At 42.3% G+C, this 20,344-nt stretch overlaps 1 protein-coding gene across 1 annotated transcript in view; it reads right to left on the bottom strand.

The window, feature by feature from the left end:
• Positions 1-20,344, bottom strand: part of ptprn2 (protein tyrosine phosphatase receptor type N2) — a gene marked incomplete at both ends in the record, with an annotated part of 120,837 nt that overhangs the window by 68,171 nt on the left and 32,322 nt on the right. Inside the window, 7 exons of the mRNA XM_079234007.1 lie at positions 6,275-6,354; positions 12,079-12,165; positions 15,318-15,736; positions 16,278-16,318; positions 16,567-16,863; positions 16,986-17,439; positions 19,496-19,731. Coding sequence (XP_079090133.1) covers positions 6,275-6,354; positions 12,079-12,165; positions 15,318-15,736; positions 16,278-16,318; positions 16,567-16,863; positions 16,986-17,439; positions 19,496-19,731 — 1,614 coding nt within the window. The remainder of the gene's footprint in view (positions 1-6,274; positions 6,355-12,078; positions 12,166-15,317; positions 15,737-16,277; positions 16,319-16,566; positions 16,864-16,985; positions 17,440-19,495; positions 19,732-20,344) is intronic.

Here is a 20,344-nt window from a genome sequence, read left to right as displayed (position 1 = left end):
GTGACCTTGGAATTAAAAAGACATCTGACGCCCCGGTAGAGACGAAAAGTTTCTACAAAAACAAAGCCGCAACATTCAGCGGTTTACTGTGACTCATGCAACTCTGGTTATCTGGCATACTGCAGCAAGCAAACACACACGCACACACACACACACAAACGCGTGCACGTGTGGAGTAAACAAACTGCACTTTACCTATTGCAGCAGACAGCAGAAGTTTCTGAGATCAACAATGCATAAATGTTAAGGAAGACAGGAAAGTTAGATGTGTCAAATCGAATCAGCATCATTGTGCATTTATGTTTGTGAATATATATATTTGTGAGTGTGTGTGTGTGTGTGTGTGTGTGTGTGTGTGTGTGTGTGTGTGTGTGTGTGTGTGTGTGTGTGTGTGTGTGTGTGTGTGTGCCCTCTAGCAGACAGGAAGATGATGCAAGGGAGCCTGGCAGGGTACTACTGAGACTAAAACAAGATAGTGAGACTGACGGTTTAGACGACTGAGAGCCGGGCTTGTAGCTGGATGACACACACACACACACTCACTTTCACACACTTTCTCACACTCATACACACACATGCACAAAGCCAGGGGCGATGGAGGAGAAGAGACTGAGGAAGACTTTGATCACCGAACTGAGCACATTCAAGCACTCAACCGAAGAGGGCAGTCAGTGATGAGGAGAGAGGAGAGTGCCCAGGGAGAGCGGGGGAAGAGGGAGGAAGAGGGAGGAAGAGGAATCTGCTTGTTTTCTGACCTCTGCGCTCACTGATACAGATGTTAAAGCATGAACACACAGACAATCAGGCATCCGACACAGACACCACCGAGCTCTGTTGTATTAAAAGAGGGGGGGAAAGCTGGTTTTCTTGACATGTTTCTTGATCGTGTAGACCCATGCTGACAAAACTAATTTCATTTCAGCCGCGTGAACGCCGCGTCTCGACATGAGCATATTGAAAGCGGTGGCAACATTTATTTATTTACACATATTTCTTCACCCTCGAGCCACTTGCTGAATTCTGAATGGTAACTATTACAATATCAAGCAGAAACCAGGCACACACCTGTGTCGCATAGGAATCCCCACGGCTTATATAAACAAACAGCGTATGTCCGAAAAAAGGCAGCCATGGCACTATAGATCTGTCGTCCACGCATGAGACGCAGGTGGATAAACCATTGTGCTGTTTGCAAAGAGAGCAGGTAATTATCGTTGGCATTTTGACAAGTGTTTGCCAGAGTGAAGGTCAACTCTGTCTGCGTGGGAGATCTATGCTAATCTGCTCAGCTGGAAAAGACTACCACTCACCACTCAAATGGTAGCTATAGGACCATTATGCAGTCACGGCCACCGTGTTTTCACTTTAGAAAGGGTGTGTGTGTGTGTGTGTGTGTGTGTGTGTAGATCGCAGAGTATCAGGCCTTCCGACAGAGAAGTGAGAATAAAGCGACAGACAGACAGAATCAGGAAAACAGGCAGAGATAAATTAGTATGACAGAAAAGAAGAAGTTATATATAGGATTGTTTTTAGAATAAAACAACACATTACACATCTGCCTACAAGACTTTCCTCTTGGCGATAGAGAAAACTTTTAATTGAATGCGTATAATCCACCTGTTTTTATACAAAATTGGAGCAGGTGAAAACCTCAGATCTGTATGAATCGCCACCAACTGTTTATCTGTGTAACTCCTGATATTCACAAGACAAAAGTGGATGGAAATGTGCAAAAAATTAGCTTCAGCCATTTTCTGTAAATAGACTTTGTTTAAAAGTTGCGCAACATTGGGATGGAAACTTGCCTACTGTCCTAGCCTCTGTCCTAGCCTCTATGTGTGTGTGTGTGTGTGTGTGTGTGTGTGTGTGTGTGTGTGTGTGTGTGTGTGTGTGTGTGTGACAGAAGCAGAGGCAGAAACATGGGAGCAGACATTGTCTCTGCGTGTCTCCCTCGGGTGACAGCCGCGTGTCAGGGTCTCTGCTCTCTGCTCCAGATGGCCCAGTCAGTTGCTCCCAGGGTCCCCAGGCTCCCAGCGCTCATTGACCAGGGCCGGGGTTCTCACGGCCTGGGGGCCCGCGGACTCATTGCTGAGGCCTGGCCTCTGGGGCCTTTGGGGCCTCCGGGGTCGCCCAGCCGTGACAGCCAAGACAATAGGAGTGTCCTCAGCCTGCTCCCACCCACCACCTACCAGCCTCTCTTAACACAAACATATACACTCACTCATCACGCCGCTTGGCCTGGCCATTCTTGACCACAGTTGGTAAACTCACCAGGCGTCAATGTTGATATCAAACACTTACAGAACCTGGTGATCAATGAACAACAAGTTTAGCTATCATAGAAGTAAGAACACAAACATGAATGACGATCGATCACCACACATCCATATCGTCAATTAAAAAGTAATGACAGGACATAATTATAAGCACTCATGGAAGCAAAAACAGCCTTCCTACACATGAATCTGCCCACTCACTGTGAAGTGTACAAACATGTGGAAACAGGGTGTAGATCAAATCCATCATCAGCTACAAAATGTTGCTTTGCAGAGAGCAAAAGCAACTCTGGCAGATCCAATTTACCCCAACTGAATTTGATTTACATGTTTAGAAATCACATAGAGATTGAGAGGCAGCAAGACGGCAAAAAAAAAAAAAGTTCTAAACAACACATTTCAACATTGGTCTTAACAGCTTGGCTGCCACTTCATCAAATATTGAATAAATCATTTCTTGGCACAGTATGAACACAGCTGCAAAAAAAAAAAAAAATCACACACAAACATGCACACATCCGCACACGGGCACACAAACACAGACACACAGAATGCCTTGTAGTTTTGATAAAGCAGCAGCTTTCTCTTTTGTTTTGCAGCCGAGCAGGGATTAGGCAGTGCGAGTCTTTGTCCTGCAGTTTTCCAGTTGAGCAGAACACAAGAGCCTCTACCTCCACTAATACAGTCAGACCTCCCAGCAGGCCTTTCACCACTCAGTCGCTAAGAACCTGCTGCCCAAAAGATGCTTTTCAATGAGTTATCAAATCTCCTCTATACTGTCCATGCCTTTCAACCGAGTCTCTTTGTCTATTCTTTTCAATGGAGCATTGAACACATCAAATAGAACTGATGGGCAGAGAGATGGACAGCAGAATGTAGCACAGGGGCTGCAGAGTACAGTTAAGGTAACACCGGTCAAGGTTTAATATATTGTTGCATCTCAATGTACATGTAGAGCTTATATGTACAAGTATGTCATGAATACAACAAGTCCATTCACGGTCAGTGTATATTATTCCAAGACGTTTTCACACAGGATAATTAATCACACCACGTTTCTGACGATCGATGAATCGTTTCAGAAATTAACTGGGCATGCATTTAAAACACTTGCTGCTTCAAGCTTCTCAAACGTAAAGATTTTCAGTGTTTTTATCATTTAATAGTAAATATTGCTGGGTTTTGGACTGTTGGTCAGATAAAACAAGATATCTCCCAGAACTTGTGAAAGTAATTTACTATATGCCGACGTGTTGCGGAGCAAACGTACTGTACATCGTCTCAGGTAGATAAGTAATTTTAAAGATAACTCCTAGCACTGCTATGCAGATTATATTTAACTAACTCATTTAAGCCTCAACATTTCACCAAACCAACTCTCTGCAACCTTGTTGTGTTTATGGACCGGGCTTTGAGTCCCATTGTTGGTGTGATTTGGGTGTGTATCTTTCTAATTAGATATTTTCACAGTTTTATACTTCAATAATTACACTTTTGACAAATTATCTTTTGAATTGATAAACATCAAATATGGCACAATTTAAACAGGATTAAATGAGTATTTGTCTCTCACTGGACTGGTGGTCCACTGGAAAGGGGCGGGACTTAGCCCCTCCATTGTGAATCCCTCAGTGGCGTCTTGACATATATATATGCTATTCAAATAAACTAACATACTTACATCATAACGTAATGGTTATGAATCTAATATACAGAAGAATATGTTTGCTGAATCTTCGACAGCATTCTTCACTTTTGGGGTTTCTAGTTGCATGGCTGTTATAACGCACGCTGTGCAGGCTCTCAGCAGCAGGTTGAGCAGAGTACAGCAGGGGCTTTGATGAGTTCATTAAGAGGCCACGTCATTTATGCACGGTCACACATAAGGCAATGGTCACCCAGGATTACCCAGGTGGCCACTGCATGTGGGTGTCAGTTTGATTTTCAGATTCCACTTAAACCATGCCATCGCTCCACAACCTGTAACCACTGTGAAATCACTGTGCCGTTGCCATATTGAATTGAATTCAATGTCAGGCGTGCATATTTGGAGCTGGAATACAGCTCAAAAAATGATTTGAAACACTGAAAATAGATTTTCTGCATTCACTTCACATTGTTTTAATGTCGGGAGGAGAGTGGGAAGTCCACTCCACTTCACACTGTGGTGGAAATAGAGGGGGGTAACAAGGTAGGAGGGGGGCGCAGGAGATAAAGCAGGATTTGATCTAAGGTCAGTGGGGGCACAAATGTAGCTCCAGAGACAGAGGATTTAACCACTCTGCTATCTACAAGCGCCATTTTTACATTTTTAATACATTTCAGAGGTGAAACCCACGGTCAGTCAGGATTTAAAGACAACAACGATGCACCTGAAGTAGTTAGATAAGCTCCTTCTTTTTACAAATCACTATTCAGGTGGGCTGTATTCATAATTCATCACCACGGGTCAGGCTGATGATCATGTTGACTTAACATTTGGTCTGACATTTCAGCCCTGCTCATGCCTGTCATTAGCTCTCGCCACACGCCACCTCATCAAAGTCAGTCACACAAGACGGGAGGTAAAAAAAAAAAAAGAGAAAGAAAGAAAGAAAAAGATGAAGAAATGGAAAACGGATAGAATAGAAAGAGAAAACAGACGGATGTTATGATACAGTATGATTATTACACCTCATGCAAGTGAGGTAAATCTGCCGCAGCGGCAATATTTGCTCATTTTGTTAAACAAACGTTGCAAAAGTGGGATGACGGTGAGGGATAAATACAGATACACACTGTAATCCAACAAACACACACATGTACAAAAACCACCCTCGAAATCACTGAACCAAAGCTCAACTCCCGGCCCAACCTTTCTTGCGGTAAATCTGTATCATCAGCCATCATCCAGCACATCCCTGATAGGAAGCGAGTTGGTGCCAAAAAATGTCGGTGCGTAGAAAAACGGGAGCAGCAACACATTTCAGCCAATAACAACACCACCATGTTGATTCCCGTGGGGTGATAGTGGATGATATTGACTGTTGGGAGTATTGCCGCGCTTCTCAAAGTCATTTCCGACCAAAGCAAGGACATCGACACACACACACACACACACACACACACACACACACACACACACACACACACACACACACACACACACACACACACACCAACTCATACGCCGGGCAGATCGGAGGGCAGACAATAAACAGGGGAGTGGAGGTGTACTTACAACCCCTTTTCTGTGGGTGACAGCTTTCCATCAGTCAACATCAAACAAGTGCATACATGCAGCTACACACACACACACACACACACACACACACACACACACACACACACACACACACACACACACACACACACACACACACACGCGCGTGCGCGCACACGCACGCACGCACCGACAGAAGTGTTCACTCTCACTGATTGGCTGGGGAAAACCTGTTTTAACCTGTCAGCCTGTTAGACATAATAGAAGACCAAATAAACGCTCCTGTACACTGTATATGTGTGTGTGTGTGTGTGTGTGTGTGTATGTGTGTGTGTGTGTGTGTGTGTGTGTGTGTTGTGTGTGTGTGTGTGTGTGTGTGTGTGTGTGTGTGTGTGTGTGTGTGTGTGTGTGTGTGTGTGTGTGTGTGTGTGTGTGTGTGTGTGTGTGTGTGTGTGTGTGTGTGTGGACAGACTCCTCATCCGAGTAATTGATGGTCATCTGTCATTGCACACTGTTGATAATCTTCTTTGGGACGGGGGATTGTCAGAACAAGATGAACACCATCCTATCTACTGTATCTGAAGAGACTAATGTGTGTTCTCATTTAAGCACAGACGGGGAACAGAGTGGTCTGGCGAGTGGAAATGAGATGAATCGCAATGAAGGTCGTCAACAGCAATCGTCGTTTGATAGGTGATAGAAGAAGAAAAAATCGGATATTGTATATATATATATATATATATATATATATATATATATATATATATATATATATATATATATTGACTGATCTTACCTGCAACTTGAACCAGATCTGCTGTGGTCACGTTCTTGGGGTTGGAGCCAATTCTGAAAGTCAACGCTGGACCCAAGACACTGCAGGAAAACAGCAAAGGAATAGCAAAATAAGCAGTTTTATTTAGAGGAATTGTTTGACGTTTTTGGTATATGTGAATTTAGTTTCTTGAGAGTGAGATGACAAGATCAATACAATTATCTGCTCTGTTAAGTATGAAGCTGGAGACAAGAGTTGGCTAGCTTTGAGAGACTGGGAACAGCTAGCCCGACTCTTCTTGGAGTCACAGAGACGTCTATATAGCAAATTCTCGTCGCGTTTTTTACTCATATTATATGAGTGTAAACACAACATGAAGCTCATTTTCATGCTTCAATTACGGCAAGACTACAATGATTGTTTGTCGAGCTCTGAGCGCTGCAAAAACACAAGTGAGCTACACTCCAAACTGTGCCTGAACACATCTTGAGTAGACTGAGGATGAAGCTGCTGGGGGCTGTGTTGACAACCAGCAGACGTTTTAGCTCCAGGTCAAGAAATAGTCCCGTGCATAGCCCCCAGTAAAACAGCATTTGTTGACTTTACATGTTTTTGAGCAGATTGATGTGTTAATTTGTGAGCTTTAGAGGTGCTGGTAGGTGTATAGCTGTTTCCAGTCTCTAGGCTAAGCTAAGCTAACGACCTGCTGGTGGTAGCATCATATTCATTGGACAGATATAGACTTGCAATCAATCCAATTCTCAGAGACAACAAAGAAAAGTAGTAAGGATGATTATGTTTAACTCTAAATTCAATGCAGAATTTATCAGGGTGCACAAAAGGTGTGACCTTTTAAAAGAGAAGCTGTAAAGTACCAGACGCCATGTTTTGGAAAAAGATGTTGTCATCGTCATGAATTCTTTTCCATTTGAATTTGGCCAAAGATCAAAGTACAGTCATCATGTGTTCTTTCCCCCTACTGTAACCTGCATGTACTCCCTGTTCCTTTCCTCTCTTCTGTCTGGTCAGGAGTCAGCTACAGTCTTCTCTCCCTGGGGCAGAATAAATGTTTAAGGTCCCTGAGGTTGGCCATGAAATAAAATCTAACACCACCACCAGACTCTGTAAGAATTCCCTGCAGTGGTTAGGAAATACTGCGTATTCTGAAGCAATGTGTAGAGACAAAATCCTACCCATGACTACTGTAACCTCTTAAAATCCCAAATGATGGTGTTGAATGATGTATTTTTAAAAGAACAAATAAGCAGTAACTTCATAGGGCTTCCTCAGGAGGGCTGTCTTTCAAAACAGGTTTAAACAAGCTTACAATATGCATGTCATCCCACACGAATGATGAAGACCCTGTCTGAGCCAATCAGTAACTGGTATGGCACATTGTTTTGAGCTGTAATTGTAGCTCCCCGATGAGCCAATCAGGATAGTTCTGAATGCTGTGAGTGCAGCAGTGAGCTGTGATTTTCCTCAAGTTTGATCAAAATCAAAAATTAAATCAGAGATGTCTGAGACACTGATGATGAACACATGGCACGTGTGAGCAAATGATCAACGCAGGAGTCAAATGCATCACTCTCCCACGTTGTAGGAAAATCCTAACAGGCCATTTAGTGAGAATTGTAAAATGCCAGTACTGAAAAGGACGCTGTGAAAATCTGCATCTTATCAAATACTTTGAGTCTTTTATTCAGTCCCAAATGTCTCCCAGTGAGCTGGGTTCCTTTTCCAGTCCAATACAAAACAAATTGTTTGAAAATTTCTATTTTACTCGATTCTAGTGCAACCGTATACTGTTTTTTTCTAAATGATAACACAAATTTGTGGAAAATTAGTTAAACAAATTGATTTATATTTAAAACAGTTTGGCATTAACCGTTCAAAAACATTTGGGTCAATTCCACACATCAAGGACTTCTTTTTATTGCAAATACAATATACAACATCAGGCTAATGTTGTATTCATGCTGCTGTGTATCTTCAATTCAGATAGCCATTGACTGCCATTTATTTTGACTCTTGAAACCTGCTTCACATGTATAACCCAACACGGTAAAACACAAGTTTGTATTGATTTTCAGTTTAAGTAGATTTGCAAAGACATAACAAAAGACATAACAAAATATCAGTATACGAAAATGTACAAGTCTCAGTAGTTTTTCATTTATTGAAATACATGGCTACTTGGAACAGTGGATACAAGAATATACATCTCTACAGCTTTTTTTTGTAGTCTTTAAAAAAAAAAAAGATTACATATAATATATATATATTTGTTTTCATATTCATTCTCTTTTAGCTCTGTGTTTGGTCTCCACCAGCTCCTGAGGGAAATATCTTTCTGCTAAATGCTCAACTATGTTCACCAGCGTGCAAACTGTGCTGTTTGGTGCTGAGCAGGTAGTGTAAAATAGATTTCTAGAGCTTTCCTTTTCATTAATTTTTTTAAACAGCTGCCGGCTGCACTTGGAAATGACACTGATACGAGTAGTGAGCCAAAACTATAGAGTCGCAAGCTACAAAAAAACAATGTGGAAGCGTTACGTAAAGCTGAGGGTACTGAGTTGGGTGATAATTCTCAGTGGGTTCGCCAATACAAGCGATCAGTCATTTTATATATAAAGAATATATATTATACCAGCTATAACTTTAACCAGTGCCTGCTGAGATATTGTACCTGGTAGATACAATAACAAAACGTATAGATGGAGGGATGGATGATTAGATGGATACTTGGTCCTTTATTTCTATAATAAAGACACATGGCGATTTGAGATGTCTATACTTGTGGCATCTTTCCATCAGATATAATCACTCAGCCATTACAGCACATTGTCATGTCTTCACACTTACGTCCTGGAAAGTGGATATACATTTTGAGTGTACTTCTGCAGACTGTACGGCAGAGAGGGAGATTTATCAGACTGCCAGAGTGCTGTGACCCAGACCCACTCACCATCAGTCAGCCCTCTACAGAGGCAGCAACACCAACTCCGCCAGGGGCAATATGTGAGCCGATACTGCCAGACAGACGGACCCAACCATGCACGATGCATTTGTGAACATGATCACACACACACATGTACGGCTCTAAAAGAAATGTGTCCTTCTCTAATACCTTCACCTAGGCTCTGTTTGCTCTCGTAAATGTCAATATTTCCGCAATCTTTTACCCCGGTCTGCCTTCTCCTGACCGAAGGTATTCTTCCTGAAGGGCTCGATGCATCTCAAATTGAACTGACGTGATTGTATTCTTTTTCCAAGCCACACAAACCTTATTTAAATATTCTAGGGGGGAAAAGATGAAGTTAAGACGGATATGTTTTCTGGAGGACTTCACATCGTGTCTTGTGTTATTGGATGTGTAAGCTTGGACTTCATATTAGCTCTGCTGCTGGGACATGATGAGTGTATATGTGCAGACTGGTTGGCGGGATATTGGCAGTGTGTGTGTGTGTGTGTGTGTGTGTGTGTGTGTGTGTGTGTGTGTGTGTGTGTGTGTGTGTGTGTGTGTGTGTGTGTGTGTCTGCACAGACTGTGTGTGAGGATGGACTTGTAAGTGTGTATCCCACTCCCCCTAGTGTTTCTGGTGAGAAAAACACTTACGTCATCTGAAAAAGGCACATATTATCCCCCCAGAACATCATCATCCAAAACTACAATTTCACATCTCTGTTGAAAGGGGAATATTCTCTGCTGATTACTGTAGTAGGAGCCTCAAACATAATTGTGTTCAGTGTCTGGAAATCTCAACAACATCAAAACCTTCAGCCTCCTCTTCCCTTATTCTCTGCCTGAAATTCTTCTCTGCCTGCTGCCTGTTGTCACATTTGAGTATCTCGTCTTCAGTCTTCCTATCAGGGCTCATCAGAGCGAGCGGCCCCCGAAGCAGGGCGGCATGCTCTGACCCAGCTCTCGTACTCGAGCCGACTCATATTCAGACAGAGGCTTTCAAACACTCACCTGCCGTGGCCACGCAGCAAGAGACACAATGGGCTTGCGTCACGTCCTCCGTCTTGGCTATTTCTACTCGAATGCGCTTTCATTTACTTTGTGAAAAAAAAGAAGATAATGCCCGAGAAACAAACCCAACAAAGGGGAGATTTTTGTCTTCTGTATAGAATACTGTTATCAATATGAGGTGTAATACAATGTTATCTAAGGCATCTGTCTGTGGCTTTACACTGTGATCATGAATGTATGCAATGGTGGAAAAAAGTACATTTACTCATGTACTGCGCTTAAGTATTCTTATTTTATGCTACTTTATACTAAAACCTAAGATAAATGTATTGTTCTTTTAAGTTCACTACAATTATTTGACAGTATAGCTACTTGTCACTTTGAAGATTCAGATTTTACAGATATCTTATCTAATGATTTGTTAGATGAGACTGAATGGACTAAAGCAGGAGAAAGCAAAAACGAAGGAGGAAAACTAACCGATCAAAAAAAATGTAAAAAAATGTATACAATACTAAATTAAAAATAATTAACTAGTTAATTAATAAAGACACAACAATATGGCCTGATCCAGCTATCCTGTCCCGTCCTGCTTTCCCCAATACCTCTTCGTCCCCAGGATTATTGCTGCTATTGTTATTATAGTTAATGAACAACTCCCATATGCACACATGCCTCTACAATTCCTGTGCAAAGTGCAATAAGAAAATCTAAATGTGTTTATTCATTTTCACTCAGGTAATTGATTACTTAAGAGCATCAGCATTCTATCCTTTTTTTGTTGTTGTTTGTCTTTTGCCTTCTCGCATAATGTGGACGGCTATTCACCCGCATCCAAAGAACAGCATCAATCATTATATGCATCAGGAGTTGATTCTGAGTGATATGAAATGACAGGTGTAATAACACGATTGGCTCAATCAGTGCCGGCACAGTGACATGTCCTGGTGTTCTCGCTCACCGAAACTAAATCCAAAGCTTTAATTTAAAGATGGGGATCGGGACGTCTCCTTGGTTGCATGTATTTTGAGGTCACGGCGCATTGTGAGTGTTGAACACTAGATACAGAGAGGACTGTCAGACGATTTTCCCTCGCACTAGCTATTATCCGAGCCAGAATACTCTGTCTACAGTAACAGTAGAGCCGCAAACTGCAGTGCGCCGGCTTTGGTGTTCATATGCTGCGGGTGTTACTGAACCACCCAGACTTCACTTCTCCTGCAGGAGCGTCTTGAAAGGCTTGTCAGATCTTAGGCGAACACATCTCCGCTGCCTCCTACATGGTCTGACACCAAATGTACAGCAGAAATATAGTACAAGTGCAAACCAACCCAGGTTCAAGGACAGTTCGTCCTTTCATTAATTTATTCACCGCCTCCTGCTGGACTACTTTCTCTACTTCCAGCTCTCGATTCACTGTTGATTCCCTTTCTGTCTCTTCCTCCCTTTGCCTCTAACTGAGAGTCGTTTGATGGCTTGACTGCTCTCTTTTTGACAAGGCGTACAGTGACAATGGTGCCGAGGCAGTGTTTTGCATACAATAAAGACATCAGTATGTGTCTGGAGGTAATTAGGCCTGATTTCTCTCCCTGCGAGAAGTCAAACACTCCAAAAGGTCAGAAAAACAACAAACGCCTACAGTCTCTGGCAGTGTGCACAGCATTTTTCACATAAATAGTCCTTGCAGCTTCTAGACAACCTTCACTCTTTTCCCTGAGCTCAAAGGCACAAAATACATCTGTTTCAAATGGCCAATTATCCTTTATGCAATGTATGGCTTGTAAACTGCAAGGTAAATCATTGTTTGTGACAATGTGGGCATGTAGGGGGCTGTTTGTGTTTGCACATACGAGAGCTGGGTGAGGTCCGTGGCGTGGAGGTTCAGCCTCTCTGTCAGCCGCTCCATCAGGTCTGAGCCCTGGTCAGCGGTGAGGGAGCTGGGGGGGGAGAAACACACACAAACAGCTGGGCGTCACGTTTGGAGGTCCACACCCATTCAACATATACACACAGCCATTCAGCCGTTAAAATGCAATTTTTTTTAGGGAGACACTGCCACAATTCATACCCACAAATGGGTCATTGCACACAAGCACGGCCACGGTTGTCTGAATGGATGTACTGCACACATGTACACACTAGCAGACAGACACACAGGCACGCACAAACACAAACAAACACACAAAGAGCCGTGCCAAGGGAAAAGGGATCAGCTGCCTCTTCAGGCTTGGTAAATCACCTGCATTTTTCCAGCAATGAGACAAACAATAAGGTGCAAATGAAACCTGCATGAGGTGTAATGGCTGTATCGTATGGACGCGCCTTTCTCTCCCTTCTCCTCTCTCATCTTTCTTTTCCTTCGCTCCCCCATTCACTTTCTTTCTCTGGCGCGCACGTACGCTCAAAGTAAAACATGATAACACAAAGTACACAAACACACGGGCACGCACGCGCCCTCGCGGTGGGATGAGAATAATAAGGTGCAAATGGAATGGAGGTGAAGTGTAATGGTGGTCTGATAAAGCCATGCCTCATCTCAGCTCAGTCCGTGGCTGCTCTCTCACTCAGAGAGTAAATCGCCAAGGAAATAGACCAAACAAAGGCAATCTGCAGGCCGACGCGCTGGATGGAGGAAATGAGAAGGTCACACACACACACACAGAAAGCTACTTTATAGCTGACAGCTTAACCTGGAATCAGTGTGAGGGCCAAACGACTGCAAGGTGACATGCACCGAAAAGTCATGGATCATAATGAGACATTGTTTTGTTAGCAGAGAAATGTGAATTGAACTTGGAACCAATTCCACGCAGCGCTGCCGATTGAGTGCATCATCAGCTATTTCTTTTCTTTTTTTCAGATATTAAAATATACTACAAAACAACTTTACAATTATTTTACATATTCAAGGTTAAAACTAAGCTGATATAGCCTTTGTTTAGCCTGCGTTTGACACCACAATACAGATGTTTTTTTTTCCTCTCCCCAACTGAACAGTGCAATGTGCATGACTGGCATTCCCTCCACCTTTGAGAGAGTGGGTGGCTCTTTTTTCTCCACTTTTTGAGGGTTTTTGAAAGTTAAAGATTCACCGAAGCAATTCTAGACACGTTTGCATCCCTCTGCGGTAATTCTAGCAACTGGAGAGCTCCAGGAGTGACTTGGTTGTTGATGCTAGTACTTTTCCCCTTGGGTTTCTCCGTCTCTTTCTCTTCTATCCAAACCATTCCACTTGCCTCCCCCTCCACCTCCCCTCTATTCCCCAAACCCCCCACTACCACCACCACAATGTCAGGAGCTGTCAGATAAGCAAGTTTGCGAAGCCTCTCTGCAGGGTGCGAAGGAGCTAGGGATAACAACCATGCAATCATGAGGTCTGCAGCAAATGCAGACCTCTCTATAGGCCAACTATAGGTGACCGCTCAGCGGGGAGGATAGACGGGGAGGAGGAGGTGAAGATATTTTATTCAGAAGGTGACCTTTTTATATCCCTCGGCATATACTCACCTATATTGAGTGTGTACGTCTTAATCTGCGTTTCTATATATGTGGCATTAACGTGAAAGAGATTGTGCCTGTCGCACCTTTATGAGCCGACGTGTGTTGAACAGGTGAAGGACAACACACTGACTTGATAAAACCATGAAGGGATTTGAGAGAGGACCAGGGGCGAAGACACAGTCGATAGGAATTTATCTTTGCTGAGCCTGAGCTGACTGAGAGGTGAGAGCGAAGGAGAGGGAGAGAACTTGGCTACCCTTCTCGACAAAGTATCATCATTAAAGCTGTGATACGACATAGTAATGCCTACACACTGAGGGATTTATCATTCCTGCTATTGTAATCAGGTGCAGCACAACCAGTCGTATTCTTTCTTTTTCATAAAGACGTGAATATGTGGGTGGTTTCAGACAGAAACTGTGTCTCTTAGAGGCAGTTTTACGTAACTGAAAAGCAGACATATACTCGGTGTGCATGTAATGAGTCTGCCTTGAAACAGGTTTAACAGTACGGCTGAAAACTGGTGAATGGAGCAATAAAATATGATATGTGAACATCATAGTGTTACAGTTGGTAATAACAACTTAAGAACCAGAGTTAATATTATAGACCTATAGACATACTCAGAGTACACGACTTAGCGGAGAAGCAGACACACTTAATAATTTTAGTTGCTGTTTTTTTTCACTTCATTTTTTCCCCACCCACATACATGTGAATGTAGGTATATCTGGATGCATTTGCTGAAAATGGTATATATAAGTAAGTATTTTTTCTCTTTTCTTTCTTGTTGGGTGTATAAAAAAAATTATATATATATATATATATATATATACTTAAATATATATATATATATATATATATATATATATATATGTATATATATATATATATATATATATATATATATATATATATATATATATATATATATATATATATATATATATATGTAGTGGTTGTACTGATTCAAGAGTTTATTGCTAGCCATAAAGGTATATCGAAATTAAGACACAACGCACTCAACTCTCGATTTGACCTTGACGATAGGGTGCTGGACCCTTAATGTGCATAATATAAATGAAAAGATGAGGACAGAACACCAATTTAATTTTTTAATATTGCCATGCTAACATTTCAGGGTGCCCGAAATGTCTGTGTGGCAATATTAAAAAGTCAAATTGATGTTATGTCCTAGTCTTTCCTTTTAAATAAAAGTATATAAAAATGAAAAATAAAAAAGAACAAAAGAGTAGCTTTCACTCGTTTGTTAGGGAGTTTTTGAGAACAGTGACTACTAAGGTAAAATAGGTTATTGATAGTATAGATCAATCTATTGACGGAGTCTGCATCATTTTCAACTGTAACAAGTACATATTATTGTCCCATATTACACAATGTATAGTCTCACGGTAAGAACCGTACACACAGCTCAGCAGGAAAACAACTAGAATGAATTGCCAAAATATCCTAGTAAAAAACGATCTTTCCGAACAAGATACATTGATAAAGAATATCATGATTTAGAAATGATGAATATAACCTGAATCATTGTAATATTCATATTGTATATGAGAATCACACTCACTCTGAGCCGGTGATAATGTAGCCAAAGTGTCTGTCCTTTCCTCTGCTGGAAAACTCCTTCACCCCCACATGGACCAGCTGAGTTTTGACTTTCATGTCCTTCTTCTGCGGCTCCTCGGCCTGCTTTTTCCCCGCTGGGTCCTGATTCCCCTGCATCCACCTCTGGATCTCTGAGTCCACCTGAGCGTCAGGCCCATCTGCACCACCGGTCAAACGCAGAATGGAGCCTTCCTTTGCAGGCAAGGTCTTCGCCTCCCAGCGGTGGGGTACGGAAACTTGGCCCTGCGTCGTCCGGCTTTGGACATTCTCCTGTCCGGCCATTTTCCGAATGGGAGCTGGTGGCCCAATGTTGACCTTCGGAGCGTCACCGAAAGTCTCCATGTTGAGGTAGTCCAGCAGCTTGGAGAAGAAGGCTGCATGCTGTGTGTAATCAAAGAAGATGTCTCTTAAGAATAAGGACGGTATTTCTACTTGTTTTTACTGCTACTTTTCCATTTCCTTTTAGAAGAGAGTTTGTATAGTTCTGAGGACAAATTAATGAATACCTTGAATAGAGACTGTTATTTTATTCGTCAATCATTACATAAATATTTGTGTTGCATTCACTGATATTTCTATGTCTGAGTGATGGTCTAAGGGCTAATGACATCTTTTTTCCTTACAAATTAGAAATGTGTAGATTCAGTGACTGTACTTACTTACTATACTAAAGATTAAACAACATCATTCAATAATATTGCTTTTGAAGTTCCATTAAATTAAAATATTTGAGGATAGACAACACTCGAGGAAGATCCTGCAGTTGCTTTCAAGTTCAAATAATTCAAAAGTAAATGGTAGTCTGGACAACTTTCTAATCATCCCTATTTGAAGTCGCATTCAAAAGTGAATTTAGTGTAAGTCTGGACATATCTCCCTGAGAAACCAATTTGTTGGTTGAGCAGAGTAATTTTAAATTCACCTTGTCAACAGGCTCTTTGTCTGCACCGTCTATTTGTGGGCCTGGAAACAAACACAATTTATGAGAGCAGATTGTGTGAAAAAAGTTCTCTTTTGTATTTAGCAAAGAAAAAAAAAGCTATGACTCAAAAATACATTTGGCAGCACTTTCTGTGAGGACTATACAAACAAAGCATTATTAATGCATTTAGAAACTTAGAATGCCGTATACTCTTATTATCTATGGCAGAAAATAAACACACTAGTACTCCAAGTGTTGTATTCTCTCTCTCAGCAGAAGAAACACTCACCTTGCTGTTTCATGCTCAGTGTGTCTTCCTGGTTTCGATCCTGCCCTTTGTCTGATTTCAGGACCTTGTCTTGATTCGGTTGCACGACTGCCAGTGGCTCCCTGTTACGCTCCATGCCCCCCTTGGAGTCAGCGGCTTCTGGTCCTGGCTGGGGCCCAACCACAGGCCTCTCTTCATCCACCTCCTGCAGAGCCCCTGTGATGACCCCAGCCAGCTGGTCCAGGTCTTGGCCCATCAAAGCCTCCATGTCGATGCTGTGCCTTCCCAGCTGGTTCACCATATTCTGGATGAATCGCTCTGGACAGAAAAAAGAGAAGAATGAGAAGTGTACATTTAAAACACAAAGCAAACAAACCCTGAAACAGAAATATTGTGGCGCAAATAAAAAAGCCAGAGTGTTAAAAAAAAGCCTCTCTTACCATCCATGCCACTAAGAGGCTCTTTGGCGGTCAGTCGGTTGGAGCCAGCCTTAAGCAGAAGTCTGTCTAGATCAGGCCTTTGGGTTTTGGAGCTAAAACCCACGTGAGACTGTGGTTCTGCGTGGTTATTCAGAGCTGGCCGGATGTAGCTGAGGTAGTGGAGCTTTCCTTTGGGCCATGCAGACTTGACACCCGGGGCGCCCTGTTGAGTGCTCGGTACCTCGGCAAGAAGCTGCTCCAGGTGGCTGCTGAGCAGTTTGCTACCTCCTGGGTCCCGGTTGGAGTAGGTTGTACTGAGCTTGGGGTGTCGGCCCTCTCCGCTCTGGGTGAAGACTTTGGTGACTGGAGATTGGCCAGCTCCTTTCTGATGGCTGTAGATCGTTGTCTCCTTCCAGCCCTGCTGTGGTTTCAACCGGCTGGGCTCTAAGTGACCTTCAGACTTCATGTCTTCATTCTACAACACAAAATGCCACTTAGCACATTTAGAGCATTGTTAATACGTCAAACATAGATTTGCCATGCTCGTGGTGTGGCTCTGGGGATGACTGATGGTCTGACAATTGGTCTACCACTTTAGTTCAGACTAAAATATCTCCACAACTATTTGATGGATTGCCATTAAATGTTGTTCGAACATTCAGAGGACGAATCTTAATGACTTCAGTGACCTCCAGGAGTTCTGCATCCCAACTATCTGTTGGCAATTAACAGAGCTGTTGGCAAGGTGTCAGGCCGCAGTGTGACATTCTCCCTGGGCTCGTTGACTGGCTATGGGCTTTTCATTTGTGGTTAAGACAGAAAAGTCTCCACAACAACAAGGCATTCATGAATTGTGATTCTTATACGTCACAATGTCTATATACCTCCTTCGGCCAAGTTGTGTTCATGACACCAAACTACTGCAAATATCTGCAGAAACAATGACATTCCCATCATCCTCAGCTGTGCTAATTAGCATGCTAACAGGCTAAGTTAAGATGGTGAACATGGTAAACATCACAACTGCTACACATCAGCATGCTGGCATTGTCATTATGAACGTGTTAGCATGCTAAAGTTAGCATTTGTCGAAGTAAAGCCACATAGAGGTTGCTGGCATGTCCTTCGACTCAAGTCTCAAGTCGTGTCTTGTTCATTTCTGTAAAGCTAAAGTGACAACAATCATATGATGAATCTTCAACAGCTTCAGCTCAGCAGAAGTTATTCCCCCCATGTGAACATTGGATGGGTTGCGCTGGGTCAGCATTGTTATGACAGACTTTAGAATAAAAAAAAAGAAGCAACCTGGGCTCAACTAGACAGGACCGGATATGAATAGGGATTCTAGATCAAAGACAACTGCCCTTGGAAATTGCATTATGGAAATCATAGATGAGATAGTGTCACTCAAAGAGTAATTTCATGCATTTCCACAACAAACTTTAAAAGCATATCCCTTCTGTCAGAGAAGTAGCAGCCATCCCTTATCTAAAAAGAAGTAACTATGAGGTATCTGATTTTCAGATTTAGCCACATGAGTTTATATTTGACACATGATGAATTATGTGTTTACATCACAATGTACTGGTACGCAGGCATCTAGAGGCCATTTAACAATTTGGCATTATGGTTGGTACTGGCACCATAATGTGTGATTTTGTTCTTCTCTTTGTGAAAAAGAAAAATCATTCTTTTTGTCTGAATCATAAGGACCCACGCTTCAATTCAGCACACAATATATCCAATCCACTGAGCAGCATTATCATCCATGTCGCTGCGGCACTAATACTAGCTATCTCCCTCGGTGCCATTTTCTGTCCTTCAAAATGTATACAGAGAAAATGTCAGTCTTTCCAAGCCCGGCGTACTGAGAGGCCATAATGGCATTATCACAGCGAGACGGGGGTGGTCTGCCATTCATGCTAACCATGTTTGCATTTTTCCATCACACTACCCAACAAAGGACCTCGCCTCATCAATAAGGAAGGTCCTGAACTCTTCAACTTTGCATTATGACTGCACTGACACAGCAGCAGGAAGCGGCTCGGCTATGAAGGGTGCAGAGCACATTTCACACAAAGCCGGGGTTCCACCCTAAATATGAGGATTGAATAATGTAAAGAGGTGATGGAAGATCTTTGTTTAAAAAGGTCTCTGCTCAGTGGGAGAGGGAGGAGGAGACAGAAAGCGAGAAACAAAAGCGGTGCGGGGACAAGAGGGCGACCTCAGCTACAGACATAATGACTCTTTTTCAATAGCAATAGGAAGAGGCCCTTCCATACTTTAGTTGAGTAAAACATGTTTGTTTGTTTACTGTCACTTCTTACCTTAACCCTGAACCCAAATGTTATATTTCTAGTTACATTCAAACATAACAATATAAATCTTTTAAAGGATTTTCTCAACTCAATTCAACATGTCACTTCCCCTCTTCTGTTGTTAACCTGCATGGTTTTGTGCACTTGTCACGCCTGTCCAATCCACTCTAAAGTCAGCAGCTGCTACAAGCCTACGGTGTGTGAGACTCTTACCTGAATGTTGGCTCCCAGGCGTTGAATTCCTGGTTTTCCATTAGCCTCAGACTGTGGCAGGAAGCCCAGGCCTGTCAGGTACTGCTGAAGGTTTCTGTTCAGTTTCCTGTCTCTGGAGCTGCTGTAGGCGGTCAGCGGGCTTGGAGCTGAGGCCTGGTGGCGGAGAGGAATGGTCCTCAGTTTGGAGAGCTCTCGGGAAATGACCTGCTGGGTGATGTCGTCCTGCCATGTCAAACCTGGAAACAAAGATTGAACTTCACTTCAAATTCCAGATCGAAACAAGCAGCACACGATGCAGAGTTTAAACCTTTTGATCGTGGAGGTTTTTAATTAAACACCTCTCAACTCAATATTGAAGCATTAACAGTTATGCAGATACCTTCATATTAAACACTACTTTGGAAAATAAATCAAACAAAGGAACATATTCATTGATGTGTATATGATTAAAGATGACAAACGTCTAATATTAAATACAAAAAATCTCCCAAACTTTTCGAAACAAAATAAATGGGCAAGATAATTGAGCCTGGAAAACTGGGGATGACTGTAATGATGTATGGGAAAGCCAGAGCAACACGAACAACTCAAGTTCCTGGCTCTGTTGTGAAATTGTTCCCTGGGACGAAATCAATTTTGGAGGAAAAATGACCAGTTTCATACTTTCTGGGCGCCTATTTCTTTTCATATATTATTGCTTGACATTCTGAAAGAGATTCTGGAAATATGATGGATACACTTATGGATTATCTCTTTAAAATACTTTGGGGAAATCTCATCTTTACAAGATCAGCAGAGCGAAGAACAGCAAGCATGAATCCGGATGGGAGAGCAGAAGACGACACTTAA

The sequence above is a fragment of the Taurulus bubalis genome (assembly GCF_910589615.1).
Source record: "Taurulus bubalis genome assembly, chromosome: 18".
NCBI lineage: Eukaryota > Metazoa > Chordata > Actinopteri > Perciformes > Cottidae > Taurulus > Taurulus bubalis.
This window is presented reverse-complemented; position numbering and strand designations above follow the sequence as displayed.